The 23,136-nt window shown below is 45.7% G+C and overlaps 1 protein-coding gene across 1 annotated transcript in view; it reads right to left on the minus strand.

The window, feature by feature from the left end:
- Nucleotides 1–23,136, minus strand: part of LOC140479342 (regulator of G-protein signaling protein-like) — an 81,023-nt gene that overhangs the window by 45,270 nt on the left and 12,617 nt on the right. Inside the window, exons 5-9 of the mRNA XM_072573251.1 lie at nt 21,704–21,850; nt 15,313–15,420; nt 14,261–14,422; nt 9,884–10,854; nt 3,605–3,667 (exon numbers count right to left, since the gene is read on the minus strand). Coding sequence (XP_072429352.1) covers nt 3,605–3,667; nt 9,884–10,854; nt 14,261–14,422; nt 15,313–15,420; nt 21,704–21,850 — 1,451 coding nt within the window. The remainder of the gene's footprint in view (nt 1–3,604; nt 3,668–9,883; nt 10,855–14,260; nt 14,423–15,312; nt 15,421–21,703; nt 21,851–23,136) is intronic.

Below are 23,136 nucleotides of genomic sequence, written 5' to 3' on the forward strand. Positions count from 1 at the left end.
TCTCTTCTCTTGTACTCCATGCCCCTAATAATAAAGCTGAGAACACCCTATGCTCTCTCTACTTGCCCTGCCATTTACAATGATCTGTACACTCAAGACCCTCTGCTCCTGCACCCCCTTTAGAATCGTACCCCCAATTTTGTGTTGTCTTTCAATGTTTTTCTACCAAGTGCATCACCTCATCTTCTCTGCATTGAGCCTCATCTGCCATCTATCCTCCCATTCCACCATCACGCTAATATCTTCTCGTAGGTCCATACTACCATCCTCATAGTTGACAATTCTTCCGAGTTTTGTTGTGGAGGAGCCGATGTTGGACCGGGGTGGACAAAGTTAAAAATCACACAACACCCCAGGCTACAGTCCAATAGGTTTATTTGGAAGTGCTAGCTTTCGGAGCACTGCTCCTTCATTAGCATGGCCAATTCACCTGACCTGCACATCTTTGGACCGTGGGAGGAAACCGGAGCATCCGGAGGAAACCCATGCAGACATGAGGAGGATGTACAACTCCACACAGACAGTCACCCGAGGCAGGAATCAAACCTGGGACCCTGGTGCTGTGAGGCAGCAGTGCTAACCACTGAGCCGCCTTTAACCTGGTGTTGCGCAATTTTTAACTTTGTCCAAGTTTTGTGTCATCTGCAAATTCAGAACAGTAAGATCCAGATTATTAATCAGAAACATTAGGGTTTGACTTTAATTGTAACTTGAATACACACACAGCCCACAGAGAAACAAACCATAGTCAGCTTACATTTCACATTTGAACTGTCACCTGGTCATAGGCCTGAGATGCTTGATACGGCCTGCACAGTGCAGTGGAGGTGTGAAGGCCATGGGAAACACAAGTTGAACAAAATAAGTTTAGGCCTCAGTGAAACCTCTCCCCAAGTGAGAATGAGAGAGCTCCACTCAGTTATCACAAAGGAACTGGTCACAGAGAACAGGAATTCATAAAGCGTAACTGAGCTGAATATTTCTTGAGGAATCATTAACACAGTCAAAACAGGCGCATCTTTGGATATTACTAAAGTGGATTTACAGGAAGGATTGTGACAGAGAGCTGTGGAGGCTGGGTCTTTCAGGGTATTCAAGGCTCAGATTGGTAATTGAATGAAAGGTTATGGGGAAAAGGTAAAAAAAAAAAGTGGAGTTGAGGGTTATTAGATCAGCCCTGACCTCCTACTGCTCCTATGACCTATGGTCACATTACAACAATGAGAGATCATAGAAATGGAGGTAACCTACTGACCTAGGTAGGGAATTAATTAAAGGTAAAGTTGTCATCATCCTATTGGACCATAGGGCTGCTCTCTCAATAGGGAGAGACGACGGGTGGTGGTTTAACCTGAGGGTCACTACTTCTCAGGCGAAGGGAGAAGTTGAGAAGGAGAGTCTTCATGACGACCTCAGGTGGTGTGGGAGCTGAACCCTTGTTCGTGGCATCACAAACTGGCCATCCAGGCTGACTGATGCTCAGTTAGTCTGGAATACCCCAGTGTTGGAGTATGGGAAACATCATTGGAATATCCTAGTGTTAGTATTTTGGAAATGTGTCTGGAATATCCGGATGTTGAAATGTTAGAAACATAATCGGAATATCCCAATGTTGTGGTATTGAAAACACAACTGGAATACCCCAGCATTGGAGTATTGGAAACAAGATTGGAATATCCTTGTGTTGGAATATTCAAAACATAATTGAAATATCCCAGTGTTAGAATATTGGAAACATGATTGGAATATCCAAGCGTTAGAATATCGGAAATGTAGTTAGAATATCCCAGTGCTGGAATATCGGAAACATGATAAAAATTGATCAAATTTCCTCTCAGCCTTCTTTTCTCCTAGGAGGACAGTCCCAATTCTCCAATCTACCTACAACAGGAGTTTCTCATCTCTGCAACCATACTCAGCAACCTCTTCTGCACCCTCTCCAATCCCTTCCCATCCTTCCTAAAATGCGTCCCTGTAAAAAGCTAGATACAATTCTCCAGATGAGGCTAAACGAGTGTCTTTTACTAGTTTAACATCACCTCCTTGCTCTTGTACTCTGTGCCCGCTCTATGTTCTTTGTACGAAAACTACATTGCTCCATGTAGAACTTCATTTGTTATCTGTCTGCCCATTCATCGACCTTTGATGTTTTGAAGTTCTACACTGTCCACCTCCACAGTTTACAACTCTTCTAGCTTTGTACCTTCCGCAAACTGTGCACCAAGATCTGGATCGCGAATATTTCTCAGGAAAAGCAAGGCTCCCAACACCAACTCCTGGCGAACTCAAAACTCAAAACTCTTCCTCCAGTCTGCCAAATATCTTTTGATCATTCCTGTTCCCTGTCATTCAGTTCTGGTTTCCGCACCTCAGGATGATGATATTGGAGGGGGTGCAGCCCAGATTCCCCAAGATGACCCTGGGATTAAGACGGTTGATTGAGAGCAAGGGGGAGCACACAATTGATTGTAATCTCTGAAGCTTAGCATGATGTTGGGATAATCTAATTGTAGTTTTTCATATGATTAAATGATTTGAGAGGGTAGAGAGAGAGAGAGGGAGAGAGAGAGAGAGAGAGAGAGAGAGAGAGAAGCAGCGCCCTCTGCTGGAGGGGTGGAGAGCAAGGGGCCAAATTGTCAAATTCGAGTCGATTGGAAAGCGTGCAATTAGAGAAAAGCAGCTTAAACCTGGAACTTTGTACTAATGGCCTCTCCAATGACACCCCCTCCCCCCGCCACCAACCCCATTGAGGCTGGACATCCATTGATAATATTAAAACTGAGCTGAATTGCTTCTTAAGAGGGAAAGTTGTTTTGAGTTACAGACCCAGTGTGAATTTAATATACAGACAGAGCATGGGCTAACTAAATGTTGGAACAGGGGCTGAATGGTCTCCTCAGGTCTGGTCATGATGAAGTGAGGCAGTCTGCTTGGACAACGATCAATAATGACTAACACAATGGACTGGAAAGGTACTGGACTCAAACAGCTACAACACGAGCTTGTTATTGGGGGCTAACATCTGAGGACCCAGAACATAGGTCAGTGCAGGGGATCCTATAGGGAGTGTCCATAGCCCAACCATCTTCAGTTACAGATCACATGCTACAGGACACAGTACCTTATAATGTTTGTATGTACAAGTTCATAGTATGTAGTGTAAGGTATGGTACAGTACAGCGTACGTGGGGATTGGTTCATAGATTCACACAGTGCAGAAAAGGCCCTTCGGTCCATCGGGTTTGCACCCATGTAACTACCACTAGCAGTGCGCTAATCCCAGTTTCTTGCACTTGTCCCACATCCTTGAATGTTATAATATTTGAAGTGCTCATCCAAATTTTTTTTAAAGGTTGTAAGGTTTCCAGCCTCCATGACTTTCCAAGGCAGTGTATTCCAAATTCCCAACACCCACTGAGGGAGGTAGATTTTTCCCCAAACCCCATATGAATCTCCTATCCTTTACCCTAAAACTATGCCCTTTTGTGACTGACCTCTCAACCAAGGGGGTGGGGGGGGGGGGGCAATTGCTCTCTATTCACTCTGTCCATACTCCTCTTAATCTTATCCACAGATTTGTTCAAAACATCTCTCTCAATCTTACCACAAGATGTAGAAATCTCTGATCGTCCTCATCCAGAAAAGCATCGTATGTGTCTCGGAGTATCTAGGGGAAGATGAGATGTTCGTATTGGCAATTAGGTACTTTGACAATATATCCAACCTATGCAGACAGACCCCTGAGATAGGCTCAGTTTTGTGGCTGTCCTCACATTGGACAGGGGGCTTGAAAACTTTCTCAGTCTTTCCTGGGATATGGGTATCACCCCCTTGAACTGAGGGGCTCACTCTGCCATTTCAGAGGGCAGTTAAGAGTCAACTGCCTCACTGTGGGTCTGGAGTTACACATAGGCCAGACCAGGTGAGGATGATAGATTTCCCTCCCTAAAAGATGTTAGTGAACCTGATGGAACTTACAACAATTCATGGTATTTACTTGGTTACCATTACTCTAGCTTCTTTAATTCCAGATATATTACCTGAATTCAAATTTTGCTCTCTACCAAGGCTGGGATTTGAACCCTGTTCTTTGATCTGTGTCCCTGGACTGCCAGTCCCATGATAGCAACGTAGAATCATAGAATTATCCACAGCAGTTGTTTACGATTGACATCAATGATTTGGAGTGGGGGCCCCAAGTGTGGTGCGTCAAAGTCTGCAGATGACACTAAGGTGTCAAAGTGTGCAGAGGACACAAAGTCTGCAGAGGGATATAGATAGATTAAAGGATTGGATAGGGGTCTGACAGATGGAGTACGATGTTGGTAAATGTGAGGTCATCCACTTTGGAAGGAATAACAGCAAAATAGACAATTATTTGAATGGGGAAAAATTGCAACATGCTGTGGTGCAGAGGGACCTAAGGAGTCCTAATGCATGAATCACAGAAGTTGGTTTGCAAGTGCAACAGGTAATCAAGAAGGCAAATAGAATATTGACCTTCATTGTGAGACAGATCGAGTTTAAAAACATGGGGGCTATATGTTGTAGCTGTATAGGGTGCTAGTGAGGCCACACCTGGAGTACTGTGTACAGTTTTGATCTCCTTACTTGAGAAAGGATGTACTGGCACTGGAGGGGGTGCAGAGGAGGTTCACTGGGTTGGTTCTGGAGTTGAGGGGACTGGCTTATGAGGAGAGACTGAGGAGACTGGGATTATATTCGTTGGAATTTAAAAGAATTGGGGGGGGGAATCTTATAGCAATGTATAAAATTATGAAGGGAGTAGATAAGATAGAAATAGGGAAGCTGTTTCCCTGGGGGTTTCGCCTCAAAAATAAAGGGGAGCAGACTTAGGACTGAGCTGAGGAGGAATGAACAATGAAGCATTTGATGCTGCCTCGTTGAATGTTTTTAAGGCAAAGATAGATAGATTTTTGAACAGTAAAGGGATTAAGGGTCATGGTGAGCGGGTGGGTCAGTGGAGCTGATGATCTTATTGAATAGCAGAGCAGGTTGGATGGGTCAGATGACCCATTCCTGCTCCTATTTCTTACGTTCTCATCTTCAGTCATGTCAGACCAGCTTTCAATGTCACAAGGGTAATGGTCTCTGTGTCCTGTGCGAACCTTGGGTCGTCTAGCCTGTATCACTCAGTAGCCACCTCCCTTTTGTGTTTGTTCACTCACCCATCAGACCTGGTAGAGGGACATTTCTTCCCAGCTCCCAAATACCTGAGTGCAGGAAGTGTGGTCAGTGACAGCAGTTGGAGCTCCGGGTTTCGGAGCTTGAGCAGCAGCTGGTGTCAGTGCGGAGAGTCCGTGAGGCTGAGAGCTCCGTGGAGAGCATGTTTCTTGATGTGGTCACTCTGCAGCTTCAGAGTATGCAGGGAGAGAGGGCATGGGAGAGCAGCAGACAGTCCAACAGGACCAGGCAGCTAGTACAGGAATCCCCGAGTGCATCCCACTGTCCAACCGGGATTCAGTTCAGAATCCTGATGAGAATGATGGTTCATCTGGCACCAAGGGGGGCTCAGCTGTTCAGGGGGGCACAAGGAAGACTGGAAGAGCGATAGTGAGAAGAGATTTGAGAGTGAGGACAATTGATAGGTGTTTCTGCAGCTGCAGATGGGAATCCAGGATGGAGTGTTGTCTCCCTGGTGCCAGGGTCAAGGATGTCACTGAGCAGCTGCAGAGCACCCTGAGGGGAGAGGGGGAACAGGCAGCAGTCGTAGTCCACATCGGTCCCAGTGACAGAGGGAGAAAAGGAATGTAGTCCTGCAATCAGAATTTAGGGAGCTCAGGAGGGAATTAGCAGCAGGAGCTCAAAAAGTAGGAATTTCTGGATTACTCCCACTGCCCCATGCAAGTGAGAATAGGAACAGGAGGATAAGACAGGTGTTAAGTGGGACTGCAAAGAGGGCTCAGGAGGGAGGGCTTCAGATTCTTGGGAATATTGGGACTGGGTCTGGGGTAGATTGGACCTGGACAGACTGAACTTAATAAGAGATTTTCATAAGCATCACCACGTCAGGTAACCCACCCAGACTGGCTCACATTAAAGGATGTCCCAGTGTGAACAAGGCCAGAATCAATTTAGCTGGAGAGGAACAAATCTGCAAGGAATTTCCAGAGAGGTGCAAACATTATGGAGTTGTTATAATGGGGGACTTTAAATATCGGAATATAGACTGGGATAGTAGTAGTGTGACGGGCAGAGAGGGGCCAGAGTTGTGACAGCGTGTTCAAGTGAATTTTTTCCAATCCAATGAGAGCTGTTTCTTGTGGGAGGGTGAAGTGACAGAGGTCACCACTTATATAAGTAGAAAGAGGAATGGAGTTCTGAAAGTAGTAATTAGGGAGGCAGACAGGAGACTGAGAAGCAGGACCTCTTCTCAGGATTACCATGTGCCAGCGAGAATAGAAAGTGGGAAATTGAGTGAATGAACACGTGGCCCGGAAAAAAGTGGTGCAGGAGAGAGGTCTTCAGATTTCCGGGTTATTGGGAGCAGCTTTGGGGCAGGAGAGACTTATATGAGGAGGACAGGGTGCACCTTAATTGGTCTGGGATTAATATCCTCACAGGGAGTGTTGCTAGTGCTGCTGGGGAGGACGTAAACGAATTCATCTGGGGGCTTGGTAACCTGTAAGTGAGAGTGACAGTGAGAATGAGAGAATGCTTATTTTATCTTTTACTATAAGATCAAAGAACAAAGAACAATACAGTACAGGAACAGGCCCTTTAGCCCTCCAAGCCTACAGTGACACATTTTGCTCTTCCAAACTGTCTTTGCTTACAGAATCAATATTCCTCTATTTCCTTCCTATACATTTATTCATCCAGGTGCTTCTCCAATACTCTAAGTGCGACCACACCAGAGTTTTGTACAGCTGCAACATGATCTTGTGGCTCCGAAACTTAATCCCTCCACCGTATGCTTTCTTAACAACTCTATCAACTGGGTGACAAATTGCATGGATCTATGTTCACAGACATCAAGATCTCTCTGCTTGTGTACACTACCAAAAATCTTACCATTAGCCCTGTACTCTTTATTCTTGTTGTTTCTTCCAAAGTGAATTACTTCATACCTTTCTGCATTAAACTCCATTTGCCATCTCTCAGCTCAGCTCTGCACCTTAGCTATGTCCCTCTGGAACCTGCAACATCCTTCACCACTATCCACAACTCCATCGACCTTAGTGACATCTGCAAATTTACTAACCCATCCTTCTATGCCCTCTTCCAGGTCTTTTATAAAAATTACAAACAGCAGTGGCCCCAAACAGATCATTGCGGTACACTGCTCATTACTGAGCTCCAGGAATGAACATTTCCCATCAGCCACCACCCTGTCTTCTTTCAGCTAGCCAACTTCTGATCCAAACCACTAAATCACCCTCAATCCAATGCTACCATATTTTCTGCAGTAGCCTACCACGGGAAACCTTATCAAACACCTTACTGAAATCCATATACACCACATCAACCACTTCACTTCTTCAAAAAACTTAATCATGTTTATGAAACATGATTTCCCATGTACAAAGCCATGTTGACTATCCCTAATCAGTCCTTGCCTTTCCAAATACGTGTAAATCCTGTCCCTCAGGATTCCCTCCAACTATGGTTGAAAACTGAATAGTGTAGGTTAGATGGGCTTGAGATTGGTTTCACAGGTCGGTGCAACATCGAGGGCCGAAGGGCCTGTGCTGTATTGTGCGATGTTTTATATTCTATGTTTTTGAATGCTGCTGCTGTATCTGCTTCCAACACCTCTTCTGATAGTGTATTCCAGGCACTCATCAGCCTTTGTGCTGAAAACATGCCTCGTACATCTCTTTTAAACTTCCCCCGAGTAATGACCCCTCTACCCTGGGAAAAAGCCTCACATTTTTCTATCCATGCCATTCACAATCTTATAAACTATCAGGCTGCTCCTTAACCCCCTGCGTTCCAATGAAAACAAAGCCAGTCTATCCAACCAATCTATCCAATTTTTCAATGAGAAAGAATTAATTAATAGTCTCATTGTAACAAAACCTAGAGAGAATAGTGACCATTTGTATAATTAAGTTTATAGAGTTGTACAGTACAGAAACAGACCCTACAGTCTGACTTGGCAACTCCAAGTTTCCAAATTAGTCCTACTTGCCTGCATTTGGCCCATGCCCCTCTAAATCCTTTATATTCATTTACTGTCCAAATATCTTTTAAATGTTGTAACTGTACCTCCATCTAGGACTTCTCTAGCAGTCCATTCCACACCAAACCTACACATCCCTGAATACTATGAGCAATTTAGAATGGCCAATCACCTAACCTGCACATCTTCGGACTGAGGGAGGAAGCCGGAGTACCTGAAGGAAACCCACACAGACACAGAGAGAACGTGCAAACTCCACACAGACAGCCACCAGAGGTCAGAATCAAACCCAGGTCCCTGGTGCTGTGAGGCAGCAGTGCTAACCACTGAACCACCGTGCTACCTGATCTGAAGCCCAATCTGAAACTAGGACCTTAAATCTAAAAAGGACAATTATGAAGGTATGATAATTGGGTCGATTGGAAAACTACTGTAAAGGTTTGATGATGGCTTGTACTTAAAGGATTTGTGTTTGGTTTTCAAAGAATTGTGCATCTTGGAATGTGAATATATCCAAAAGGAAAAGCAAGAGAAACGTTAAATCAAAGGACAAGGCTTATAAAGTTTCCAAAGAAAATTGCAAACCTAGGGACTAAGAGAATTTTAGAATGGAGCAAATGAGAACACAATATTAAGTAATACACAAAAAAAAAGGATACTTGCAAGGATGAGGAACTTAGTTACAAAGATAGGTGGGAGAAGGCAGGACTTTTCTTTGGAGAGTAGAAGATAGACAGGAGATTTGATGGAGGAATTCAAAATTAAGAGGGGTTTGTACAGAGTAAATGGAGAGAAAATGTTCCCACTTACGGAAGGATTGAGAGAGAGTCAGCACAGATTGAAAGTAAAAGAAGCACTATTAAGCATTAAAATAATTAATTTTTTATTCATTCATGGGATGAGGGTGTTGCTGGCCATTATTGCCCATCCCTAAGTTAAGAGTCAACCACATTGCTGTGGGTCTGGAGGCCAGGTCAGCTGAGATGAGGAAAAACATTTTCAGCCAGTGAGTGCTGAAGGTGAGAGGATGAGGGGTGACCTTATTGAGGTTTATAAAATCATGAGGGGCATAGATGATGTGAGTAATTCACCATGAATATGATTGTAGAGATGGCAGAAAATATTCCTAAAGGTGCTTTCAGGGGTAAGGAATGTCAGGTGATGAAGGTGGATCAGAGAGGTCAGGACTGTCTTCCTTGGAGTAGAGGAAAGAAGGAGGTTTGTTCAAGGAATTCAAAATCAGGAGGGGTCTGGACACGGTAAACAGGGAGAAAATGTTCCCAATCGGGAAAGGATTGAGAGGGAGAGGCCACGACTGAAAGCAATCAGTAAAAGGAGTAAATGTGAAAGCAGGAAAAACATTTTCAGCCAGTGAGTGGTTAAGGTGTGGAATGCACTGCCTGAGAGTGTGGTGGAGGCAGCTTCAATTGAAACATTCCAAAGGGAATGAGACTGTTATTCGAAAAGGAACAATGTGCAGGGTGACAGGGAGAAAGCAGGAGAATGACACTCAGTGAATTGCTCATTCGGAGAGCTGGCACATATATGATTCTTGAGGGCTAGTTTGAACAGATTAACCCTTTCTCTATTCTACAATAGTGCGACTCTGTCACAGTGCTGCTTTCCCTTCCCCCACCCCACCCCCTGCCTTGCACAGGCAAGTCAGCTTTGCATTGATGCCAGACCCGACCTGTTTGCGTGCACCACCCCTTCCCTGGAGAACAAGAGTTCACTCACCTCGCAAATCTCCTGCTGAGCAGTCAATATCCATGGCAGGACCCAACCAGAGGGGAGTGCCAACTTCAGATTGTGAGCTGTTTCCGGCTGGAGCTGGGTGTATTGCACGCTGTCCTCCTTCAGGTAGACCTCCACAATCTTCTCGGCTAGGATGGCTCTGAGCATGAAGCTTGCCCTGTCCTTTGTGCTCAGGACCACGTTGAAGAAGCAGCTCAGGTCATGCCAGAGGTGCAGGTAGTGGAGCTTGGGGCGGTTGTGGCTGAGCTTCAGGAAGGCCGTGAAAGGACCCCCAGCTGCCTGGTCGGCGTTGAAGGCCCAGTGGAGGTACCGGGCCTGAGGGGGCACCTCAGAGAATCTCCAGAATGTCAGCATGGACGGCGCCTTGATGAGGGGGAGGGAGGAATCCAACTGCGGGAAGATGTATTCCTGGGAGACGTGGGCCGGGTCCGCTCCCTTATGGGGCTTAACTGCCAAGAGGCAGGAGGCCCAATCCGGAGCCTGGCACCAGCAGCCTGGTGTGACCGACTGGGGGATCCTGGGTGCAGAGGGCTTCAGGGCTCTCGGCTTGCGCTGCGGGCACTGCCGCTTCACCTCAGCTTTGAGCTCCACTAGATGCTCCGGCCCGGTCACGGTGATCGGTGGCTGTGTGCCAAGACAGTAGGGGATGCCCCACAGGAAGCGCTTGTTGGCCTTGGTGAAGTAGGGCAGCGTGGCCCCTTCTGTCCGTTTGATGCCCATGCTGAGCTCAGCAGGGGCAGACGGCTCTCTCGTTACCTTCCCTTGCGACACCATAGCTTGGTACCGCCGGAGAATGGGGGCACACTCCTTCAACTTCTTCAGGCTCTGTTTGCAGTGGGCGAGGAAGCGGGGCAGCCAGTACGTCCTCAGTTTCTGCAGCACTCGCTTGTGCAGCGTCTCCAAGAGGTGCCTCCTGGTTCGATGGGATCCCTCCAACTTCAGCGATGGGACGTCTTCCCGGTGAACAGAAAAAGGGAAACACAATGTCAAGCAGAGAATCCTACCAGCTCAAAATGGACCGAGTGCTTTTTCATACAACGTAGGAGGCCTTTCGGCCCGTTGTGTTTGTACTCAGCCTTTGAAAGAGCACGCCTACACATTTTCAACCTCAAGTTCCTCATTCCCAACTACTCATCATATCCCCTTTTAAATTATTCGCAGCAACAGTTCCCACACCTTTTCCAGTCATAGAGTATTGAAGAAAGAGGCCCTTCAGCCCATCATGTCTACTATCTACTCTTGGCCCATTTCCCAATTCTTGGTCTGTTACCTTGTGGACTGTTGTGTTCCAAGTGCCCATCTAAATACTTCTTCAATGTTATGAGGGTTTTGTAGTGATTGGAGCGAGGTCAGCCAGGTGGACCTCATAGAATATGAGCTCGCTGATTGGTCCAGCTCAACAGTCCCATCAAGGGAGCCATGACTGACAACTATAAAAAGGTGTGTCAGAGATTCTGTTCACTCGGTGCTAGCTGGATCAGTGTCATGTACTGTGCATGTGTAATTAAAAGGCGACTCAGTGCTGGGATACTGGACTTTGTAGTGTTATTTCAGGTTTCTGCCTCAACCACCCCTTACAGGCAGCGATTTCCAGATTGTCACCACCCTCTGGGTGTAGACATTAATCTGTAAATACCCTCTGGACCTCCTGCCCCTTACCTTAATCTGCATATCCCAGATCCCCACAACTCTCTCTTCTCTTAGGGATTTTAATTGTAACCTTGAAATGTGATGGACCCACTGGCTAAAGGTGATGATTTTCATCTAAACCCTCTCAAGCAAAGACTAGCATCTCACAAATCTTCACTGGGTCAACGCTGAACCTTCTCTGTTTCAGAAACAGTGCACACCTTTCCTCATATCTAAAGACTCTCATCCCTCAGGATAAATGTCCTCTGATCGCACCCCACCACCTCCTCTCTACCCACCCCCCACCCCATCCCCCAGAAAAGACTTAAAAGGATGTTGCCAGGGTTAGAGCTATAGGGAGAAGCTGAATAGACTGGGGGTATTTTCCCTGGAGCATCAGAGGCTGTGGGGTGACCTTGTAGAGGTTTATAAAATCATGAGGGGTATGGATAGGATAAATAGACAAGATCTTTTTTTCCTGGGGTGGGTGGAACTAGAGGACATAGGTTTAAGGTGAGATGGGAAAGATTTAAAAGGGACCTATGGGGCAACTTTTTCACACAGAGGGTGGTGCGGGTATGGAATGATCTGTCAGAGGAAGCGGCAGAGGCTGGTATAATTACAACATTTAAAAGGCATCTGGATGGGTAAATGAATAGGAGGGGTTTATAGGGATAAGGGCCAAGTACTGGCAAATGGGTCTAGATTAAGTTAGGATGTCTGGTCAGCATGGACAAATTGGACTGAAGGATCTGTTTCCATATTGTATATCTCCATAACTCTAAGTTTGTCAATCTCAATTGCTTTTTCTATCTGACTTGCATGTTGACTTGCTCTAATCATGGCCAACAATAAATTTCAAAGTTAAAACTCCCTTAATAATAGATTCTACATTTGCTGATAACTAATGTCAGGCTGACTGCACTGTAGTTCCTCATTTACTCTCTCCTTTCCTTCTCTGAATACAGTTACATTTGCTAATTTGCAAAATGCTAGGACTGTTCCAGAACCTAGGAAATTTTGGAAAATCATATGTAACACATGCCCTATATCTGTAGCCATCTGCGTTGGAACCCAAAGACATAGACCATTGTGTCCTGAGGATTTGTCCGATTTTTGTCGGGTGAGGAGATTATTGGTGCGTATCTTTGGAAAGCCAGGTTGAACCCACTGCACTGTAAACGTGACATGAGCGGTTCGGATGAAATGGGTGAGACTCTCTTCTTATTGGTGCAGGGGATGTTGGGTATTGCTGGCAGGACCAGTATTTATTACCCGTTCCTAGTTGCCCCTTGAGAAGGTGGTGGTGACCTGACTTCATGAATCATTGCAGTCCATGTGCTACAGGTAGACCCACAATGCTCTTACGGAGGGAGTTTGATCCAGCGACAGTGAAGGATCAGCAATATATTTCCAAGTCAGGATGGTTAGTGGTTTGGAGGGGAACTTGCAAGGGGTGGTATTTCCATGTATCTGCTGCCAAAGAGTCATAGACTCATCCAGCACGGAAACAGACCCTTCAGTTCCAGCAGTCCATGCCGACCATAATCCTAAACTAAATTAGTCGCACCGACCTGCCAATATCCTTCCAAACATTTCTTATTCATGTACTTACCTAAATGTCTTTTAACCATTGTAACTGTACTTGCATCCACCACTTCCTCGGGAAGTTCATTCCATACATGAACCACTCACTGTGTAAAAAAAGTTGCCTCTCATGTCTTTCTAAATCTTTTTCCACTCACCGTAAAAATGCCCCCTTAAGTCTTGAAATGAGGGAAAAGACATCTGCCATTCACCTTATTTACATCCCTCATGATTTTATAAGCCTCCATAATGTCACGCCTCAACGTCCTATGCTCAGCCTATCCTTACAACTCAAACTCTCCATTCCCAGCAACATCCTGGTAAATCTCTTCTGAACCCTCTCTAGCTTACTAATATCCTTCCTATAACAAGGAGAGCAGAACAGACGCAGTGTTCTAGAGGAAGCCTTACCAATGTCCTGTACAATCTCACCAAGTCCTCTACTCAAAGTCTGAGCAATGAAGGCGATGCAAACTTCAAAGAATTACGTACCTAAACACCAACAACACTGCCCAAGGCCCTATTTTTAATTGTCCTCTGTATGTTTTACCGAAATGCAATATGTCACATTTATCCACATTAAAGTCCATCTGCTACTTCTTCACTGTGCACTATACGAGCAATCTCGGTGTCATCCACAAACTTACTTATCATGCCTTCTATATTCTCGATTAAATCATTATATAAATGAAAACAAAAGTGGACTGAGCACTGATCCCTATGGAACACTGCTGGTAACAGGCCTCAAGCCTGAAACACAACCCTCCACTGTCACTCTGTCTCCTGTCATTAAGCCAATTTTGTCTTCAACTGGCAGGTTCACACCGAATCCCATGTGATCTAACTTTAGTAATTAGTTTAGTATGAGGAACCTTGTCAAAAGCTTTACTAAGGTCCAAGTAAACAATGTCGATCCCACTGTCCTCATCAATTATTTTGCCTTTGTCCTTCTAGATGGAAGTGGTCATGAGTTTGGAAGGTAACCTCACTAGAGAAGCAGCTGCCAAGAAGCAGTGTGTAAGACTGAGTGAGTGTCCCCATATGAGCACAGAGAGGCAAAACAGAATATTGATCTTGAGGGAACGATCGGGTGCTGTGATTTAAAATGGGAGCTGGATTGGATTGCATTGCGTGAGGCCTTACCAATGAGGCCTCTACAGGTCGCCATGACGACAGAACCATCTTGCAGGTGAGTGGCCTGGATCATTCGGAGCTGAGCAAAGTACAGATCTCTCTCCTCAACACTGCTGCTATCCAGCTTTAACATCCTCTCCGTCCTCAGCCAGAACTCCAACAGTTCCTCACCTAGGCGATGCGCACAGAAGAGAGTTATCAGGGTAATTGTTACTATCTGGGCACAAAGCTTGTTGTCTTAGTTGGGGGATGTAACAGACTAGCGTGCACGGGGAAATCAATTAATGGTCACAAGGCTAGGATAGGTTGGCAGGTCGTGCTGAGTGCAGTGTCAATAAGATCAGTGCTGGGGCCTTCAGCTATTGAAGTGCAAGTGATTGGGTTAGGCTTTGATGATACAAAGCTGTGGGGAGGACACAAAGAGGCTGCAGAGAGTTACAGACAGGCGAAGGGGCTGAGCGACAAGATCACCGTGGATAATCACCTGAGAGACAATGAGGTCATTCACTTCAGAAGAGAATGGCAGGAAGATAAAAAATGTTGATGTTCAGAAAGGCTTGAGTTTGCTAATACAAGGGCAGCACCCAAGCAATTAGACAGGCAAATGGTACATTGGTCTTTACTGCAATACTCTATCCCTAAATATAACTGAGGCTGAGATGGTAAGAATCTGGATCTCTCAGGGAATCAAGAGTAAGGAGAGTGGGTGGGAAGATGGAATCGATGACTAAAATCAACTGGTTTGAATGGTGGAACAGGCTGGACAGGCTGAAGGGTCGATTCCAGCTTTATGTCTTTTCATGGCCTCACTTGCGAGTGTCTAGCAAATGAGGTGTTTGTATGTCTGTGTCTACGTCAGTGTGCGTCTGTGTATCTCTGTGCATGTCAGTGTGTGTCTGTTTGCATGCGTGTCCGTGTGTGTCTGTGTCTATTTATATATGTGTTTGCGTGTGTCTGTGTGTGCGTGTGTGTGAAGTCAATGCAGTCTGGACTGAAGAGTGGCGTTGAGGCTTCTGTCTCACTGAGGGAGCCAGCCTCCCTGCCCTCGGGTTTTTACCCACCTTTTGTCCCATTGAGAAATGACCGGAAGCGTTTCATTCCCTGCACACTCCCAATGCACCTCCTCAGCAGCCACTGGTCAGGTGTCATCGCTGGCTCCTTGGTCACTTCTAGGGGGAATAAAACAGAATAAAACAGGGATTAGGCTGCTGGAGCCCAGCTAACCTGCCTGATTTCAGATTCTCGATTCTCTGGTCTTGATTCTCAATCAGCAGCTCTTTGTGGACTTTGCTACAGGGTAGTGGGATCCAAATCTAGAACTTGCTTAGCTGATGCTCTGCTTCATCGTTAAGGATACAAGAGCAGGTCAGAGGTTAATAACTTAACAGTGAGTAACTCACCTCCTGCCTCCCCAAAGCCTGTCCACCATCTACAAGGCACAAGTCAGGAGTGTGATGGGATACTCCCCACTTGCCTGGATGGGTGCAGCTCCAACAACACTCAAGAAGCTCAACACCATCTGGGACAAAGCAGCCCGCTTCTTTGGCACTACATCCACAAACATCCACTCCCTCCACCACCAACGCTCAGCAGCAGCAATGTGTACTCTCTACAAGATGCACTGCAGAAATTCACCAAAATCCTTTAGACTGCACCTTCCAAACCCAAGACCACTTCCATCTGGAAGGACAAGGGGAAGGGGAAGCAATAGCCTCACGATGTTATCACCAGACTATCAATCAAGAAGCTCACTAATGTTCAGGGAACCTGGGTTCAAATCCCAAAACTTGAATTCAATAAGAAAAGCCTGCAATTAAGAGTCCAATGATAACCATTAAACCATTGTCAATTGTCAGAACAACCCATCAGATTCACTAATGTCCTTTAGGGAAGGAAATCTGCCTTTACCTGGTCTAGCCTACAGGTGTCTCCACAGCAATGTGGCTCTCAATTGCCCAGGTGGAAGTGGTCATGGGTTTGGAAGGGGCTGACTAAGGATCTTTGGTGAATTTCTGCAGTGCATCTTGCAGAAAGTACACACAGCTGCTAATGAGCATTGGTGGTGGAGGGAGTGGATGCTTGTGGCTATGATGCCAATCAAGCGGGCTGCTTTGTCCTGGATGGTGTCAAGCTTCTTGAGTGTTGTTGGAGGTGCACCCATCCAGGCAAGATATTGGTAAGGCCATACTTAAGAGTACAATTCTGATCACCTTGCTATTGAGAGGACATTATTAAACTGGAAAGGGTGCAAAAAAGATTTACCAGGATATTACCAGGTGTGGGAAAAGATCTGCCACCATGCCCACCCATAGTAGGTCCACACAGAACACAGAAAAGCAAACTTGGCCAAACTATACTAGAAACACCCAGAATGCCTCAGCAGAGACCAAACAGGCTGACAAGTGAAACCAGACAGCACACGCAGACAAGGGAATACACTTCCACAACACACTAACAATACCCGGTCAACACAGCTGTCCCAAAGTCCTGAGGGCAATCTGATAACACAGCAATACCAAAGCCACACAAAGAGCTAGGGCAGTGATGGAGAGGCACCACCAAGGACCTTGCTCCTAGTACAGGAACAATGGAAGCACTTTACTGTTTCAAAAGAGACATTCTCACCGACCTGCAAAGAGAGCTGGAATCTCCTGATCCCATCAAAGCTCATTGATACTGTCCGGATGTTATATTGTATTGACAATCAGGAAATTCTTCCAATAACCGTTTTTTTCAATTCTCATCATTGTAACTGGATTACTTAATTTCCAAACACATTGTATCTTTCCCCATTTTAATTAACCTTATTGTACAAGGTCCTTCCAAAACCTGGCTTCGTCCTCAGCTTGAGGAAGAGAACCCTTGATCTACCTGTACAGACCGTCAGTTCTGCGTCAGCTGAGTCAATTGCTCTTCCAGCAATATCGCTTGTAATAGACTGCACGTCAATGTTACCCGATCTGGCTGTGTGGTCTCTGCTTTACTGGGCTAATTTCTCCGACACCAGCACTGGAAGGTTTGAGAAAGCGAGGACTGCAGATGCTGGAGATCAGAGTCAAAAAGTGTGGCACTGGTAAAGCACAGCAGGTCAGGCAGCATCTGAGGAGCAGGAGAGTCGACGTTTCGGGCATAAGCCCTTCATCCATAATGCTGCCTGACCTGCTATGCTTTTCCAGTGCCACACTTTGTGACTCTGGAAGGTTTAAATTATCAGGAGAGGGCTGATAAGCTGGGACTTGTTTCCCTACAGCTGTAAGGTGATCATACAGAGGTTTATAAAATCATGAGGGTATAGATAAGGTGAATAGCGAAAGTCTTTTTGCTCGGATAGGGAAGTCCAAAAGAGTCCAAGACTATGGGTGGTACAGTGGCTCAGTCGTGAGTATTGTTGCCTCACAGCACCAGGGACCTAGGTCTGATTCCAACCTCTGGTGATAGGGAGGTGAGAGAGGAGGGAGAGTGGCGGATTTGATAAGGGATAGCATTGCAGCTGTACTAAGGGAAGATATTCCCGGAAATGCAACCAGGGAAGTTATTTGGGTGGAACTGAGAAATAAGAGAGGGATGATCACATAATTGGGATTGTATTATAGACCCTCTAATAGTCAGTGGGAAATTAAGAAACAAACTTGTAAGGAGATTTCAGTTATCAACAAGAATAATAGGGGAGCTATGGTAGGAGATTTTAAATTTACAAACATCGACTGGGACTGACATAGTGTTAAGGGTTTAGATGGAGAGGAATTTGTTAAGAGTAGACAAGAAAATTTTCTGAGTCAGTATGTGGATGTACCTACTAGAGAAGGTACAAAATTTGACCTACTCTTGGGAAATAAGGCAAGGCAGGTGACTGAAGTGTCATGGGGGAGCACTTTGGGGCCAGCGACTATAATTCTATGAGTTTTAAAATAGTGATGGAAGAGGAGAGACCATATCTAAAAGTTGAAGTTCTAAATTGGAGGAAGACTAATTTTGATGGTATTAGGCAAGAACTTTCAAAAGCTGATTGGGGGCAGATGTTCGCTGGTAAAGGGATGGCTGGAAAATGGGAAGTCTTCAAAAATGAGATTATGAGATTCCAGAGACAGTATTAGATTACTTACAGTGTGGAAAACAGGCCCTTCGGCCCAACAAGTCCATACTGCCCCGCCAAAGCGTAAGCCAACCATACCCCTACATCTACATCTACCCCTTACCTAACACTACAGGCAATTTAGCATGGCCAATTCACCTGACCTGCACATCTTTGGATTGTGGGAGGAAACCGGAGCACCCGGAGGAAACCCACGCAGACACGGGGAGAAGGTGCAAACTCCAGTCAGTCGCCTGATGTGGGAATTGAACCCGGGTCTCTGGCTAACCACTGTGCCACCGTGCCGCCCTGTTAGGGTGAAAGGAAAGACTAGTTGGTGTAGGGAATGCTGGATGATGAGAGAAATTGAGGGTGTGGTTAAGAAAAAGAAGGAAGCATATGTCAGGTATAGACAGGTGAGATTGAATGAATCCTTAGAAGAGTATAAAGGCAGTAGAAGTATACTTAAGAGGGAAATCAGGAGGGCAAAAAGGGGACACGAGATAGCCTTGGCAAATAGGGTTAAGGAGAATCCAAAGGGTTTTTACAAATACATTAGGGACAAAATGGTAACTAGGGACCCAATAGGGCCCCTCAAAGATCAGTAAGGTGGCCTTTGTGTAGAGCCGCAGGAGGTGGGGGAGATAGCAAATAAGTATTTTACATCAGTGTTTACTGTGGAGAATGACATGGAAGATATAGAATATGGGGAAATAGATGGTGACATCTTGAAAAATGTCCATATTACAGAGGAGGAAGTGCTGGAAATCTTGAAATGCATAAAGGTGGATAAATACCCAGGACCTAATCAGGTGTACCCTCGAACACTGTGGGAAGCTAGGGAAGTGATTGCTGGGCCTCTTACCGAGATATTTGGATCATTGGTAGTCACAGGTGAGGTGCCAGAAGACTGGAGGGTGACTAACATGGTGCCACTGTTTAAGAACGGTGGTAAGGACAAGCCAGGGAACTATAAACTGGTGAGCCTGACCTCAGTGGTGGGCTAGTTGTTGGAGGGAATCCTGAGGGACAGAATGTACATGTATTTGGAAAGGAAAGGACTGATTAGGGATAGTCAACATGGCTTTGTGCGTGGGAAATCATGTCTCACAAACTTGATTGAGTTATTGAAAAAGTAACAAAGAAGATTAATGAGGGCTGAGCAGTGGACGTGATCTATATGGACTTCAGTAAGGTGTACGAAAAGGTTCCTCATGGGAGACTGTTTAGCAAAGTTAGGTATAGAACTGGCTCAAAGGTAGAAGACAGAAGGTTGTGGTGGAGAGTTGTTTTTCAGACTGAAGGCCTGTGACCAGTGGAGTGCCACAAGGATCTGTACTGAGTCCACTACTTTTTGTCATTTATTTAAATGATTTGGATATGAACATAGGAGGTATAGTTAGTAAATTTGCAGATGACACCAGATGAGGTGTCGTGGACTGTGAAGGAGGTTACCTCAGATTACAATGGGATCTTGATCAGGTGGGCCAGTGGGCTGAGGAGTGGCAGATGGAGTTTAATTTAGATGAATACAAGGTACTGCATTTTGGGAAAGCAAATCTGAGCAGGACTTATACATTTAATGGTATGGTCCTGGAGAGTGTTGCTGAACAAAGAGACCTCGGAGTGCAGGTTCATAGCTCCTTGCAAGTGGAGTCGCAGATAGATAGGATAGTGAAGGCGGCGTTTGGTATGCTTTCTGTTATTGGTCAGAGTATTGAGTACAGGAGTTGGGAGGTCATGTTATGGCTGTACAGGACATTGGTTAGGCCACTCTTGGAATATTGCGTGCAATTCTGGTCACCTTCCTATCAGAAGAATGTTGTGAAACTTGAAAGGGTTCAGAAAAGATTTACAAGGACGTTGCCAGGGATGGAGAATTTGAGCTACAGGGAGAGGCTGAAACAGACTGGGGCTGTTTTCCCTGGAGCGTCAGAGGCTGAGGGGTGACCTCATAGAGTTTATAAAATCATGAGGGGCATGGATAGGATAAATAGACAAGGTTTTTTCCCTCGGGTGGGGGAATCCAGAATTTTCACACAGAGGATGGTGCATATATGGAATGAGCTGCCAGAGGATGTGGTGGAGGCTGGTTCAATTGCAACATTTTAAAGGCATCTGGATGGTTATATGAACAGGAAGGGTTGAGAGAGATATGGGCCAAGCGCTGGCAAATGGGACTAGATTAGGTTGGGATATCTGATTGACATGGATGAGTTAGGCCGAAGGGTCTGATTCTATCCTTTACATCTCTATGATGCTATGACTCTATGGCTGGATGCATGGAGTTTAAACATTCTCCCTGTGTCTCTGTGGGTTCCCTCCGGGTGCTCCATTTTCCTCCCATAGTCCAGCTCGACTCGATGGGCTGAATGGCTTGCTTCCACACTGTAGGAGTTCTATAATTCTAAAATTAGAGGACATAGACTTAAGGTGAGAGGGGAAGGATTTAAAGGGACTGGAAGGGCAACATATTCACACAGACGGAGATGCGTGTATGGATCAAACTGCCAGAAACTGTGGTAGAGATGGGCACAATTACAATATTTAAAAGATATTTGGACAGCTACAGAGATTTGAAAGGTTTAGAGGGTTACGGGCCAAAAGCAGATAAATGGGTGTACTTCAGTTTGGAAAACCTGGATGAGGTGGGCCGAAGGGCCCGTTTCTGTGCTGTATGATTCTGACTGAAATGAGTAATGCTGAACGTTGCTCAAATCATCAGTGAACAGCCTTGGCCTGTGCTGTAGTCCATTATCCCCTTATGTCTTTTGCAGACTCTCAGCCATCGCTCTGATAATAATCTTCTCTCACCCCCCCCACCCCCACCCCATCTAGAACCATCGATTGACCACGGCACTGAAGGGAACTCCCTCCCCATTGGCTGTGGAATCTCCCCCATTCCCAAGAGGACAGAAGCGGTTTGATCAGAGAGAGGGGAGGGCCACTGGTCGTGGGGCATTCCTTCCACACTGTGCCAGGCTACACTGTCTGCTCACATCTGCAGAATGGGCCCTGAGCCCCACAGCTCCCTCACTCCCATCCAGCAGCCAAGGGTTTAAAAGGAGAAAGGAAAACTGTGGTGACAACTTCAAAAAAAGACGAGTTGGAGTCAGTCGCTTTTGGTATACAAGTTTTTCCAAAATGCAAAGTCTGAGGCGCAAGAAGGTTTTTGACATTAAAGCTCTTGATCAATCTTGACATTGTTTCTGTGGGGTGGGGGTTGGGTGTGAGACGGATTATTATTTATCCTCCTGTTGCACCATCGATGTCTGGAACAAATATCTGGGTTGAGCTGAATCATAGCTCCGTTTCCCAGTCTAGGAGTTGCAGTTTGTCATTGGGAGCTCCCCCACCACCCCCCATTGTCCAGTACTCACCCTTCACCGCACTCTTAGCTGGGTCTTTGACCGACTCGGATTTGGTCACATCCACATTGCTGCCAGCACTTTCCGAGCTGAGAGTCTCATCAGAGAACTGCAAGTTCAGGCTCATGTTGGCAGAGTCTTGAGGCAAGGCTGTGGACTCTGTAAGACAGCAACGACATTCATCACAAACTACAAGGGGAAGCAATGGCTGAATGGCATTATCACTGAACTATTGGCTCAGGAAACTAAGCTTACGTGCTGGGGACCCGGGTTTGAATCCTGCTTCGGCAGACAGTGGGATTTGAATCCGATAAAGAACTTGGAATTAAGGGCGCAGTGATGACAAGGAATCCATTGGTGATCATCCGGTTCACTCATGCCCTTTAGGGAAGGAAACTGTCATCCTTACTTGGTCTGGCCTACATATGACTCCAAACCCATCAGTAACATCCTCTGTACAATTAGGATTGGGCAATAAATGCTGGCCTAGCCACAGACGCCATTGTCCTGTGTTATAGACCAGGCCAGACCCCCTCAAAATGTTTAAGGTGGTAGCCTAGACACTAACTTTTCCTTGTTTGAAAGGCAGGTGTGAAGTGTCTGTTCCAGATGCAATGTGACTGGTCAAACCACTCGACATTAAGCAAATGTATCTAAAAGCTGCGATTAAAATACAACCACAGAAAGAGGAATTTAGAATAACAACTCCATTGGCAAACTGAACAGAACAACAGATACAGTAACTATTACTCATTAACTGTTCCAATAGAGTAACATCTCATAAACACCCACTTGGGGACAAAAGGGGAAAATTCAGACACGGATCCTCACATGCAGTTCTCCAATCCAGGAGGAAAGGAAAAAAACTGGAGAAAATTCAGAGACAGTAACAGTCAGGAGATAGTCACTGAAGCTTCTAACTCTTTAGAGACCCCTAAAGGCTTCTGATGGTACTCAGGAAATCCAGATGTGAGAGAGCTGGCCACACAGACACAGGCTGCATTATAAGAAAATCCTAAAGTCTTCCAAGCTGTTTACCCAAATGGTTTCAGTAGCCACCTCTGCGCCTCTCGTTCAATCTCTCTCTTAAAAGAAACCGGGACAAAATAACCTCTTAAAGCTACCGCATTGTCACACTGTGAGTGAATCAAAACACAAAGGGGATCGACCAAAGATATAAACTTGGCTGTGAGGGACTCTTGAATCATAGAATCCCTACAGTGTGGAAACAGGCCCTTCGGCCCAACAAGTCCACACCGACCCCCGAAGAGAGCCCACCCAAACCCTATCCTATTACTCTACATTTATCCCTGACCAATGCACCTAACCCCCTACAAATCCCTGAATACTATGGGCAATTTAGCATGACCAGTTCACCTAACCTGCACATCTTTGGACTGTGGGAGGAAACCGGAGCAAACACGTAGAAATAGGGAGAATGTGCA

Source organism: Chiloscyllium punctatum, chromosome 7 (assembly GCF_047496795.1).
Source record: "Chiloscyllium punctatum isolate Juve2018m chromosome 7, sChiPun1.3, whole genome shotgun sequence".
Taxonomy (NCBI): Eukaryota; Metazoa; Chordata; class Chondrichthyes; order Orectolobiformes; family Hemiscylliidae; genus Chiloscyllium; species Chiloscyllium punctatum.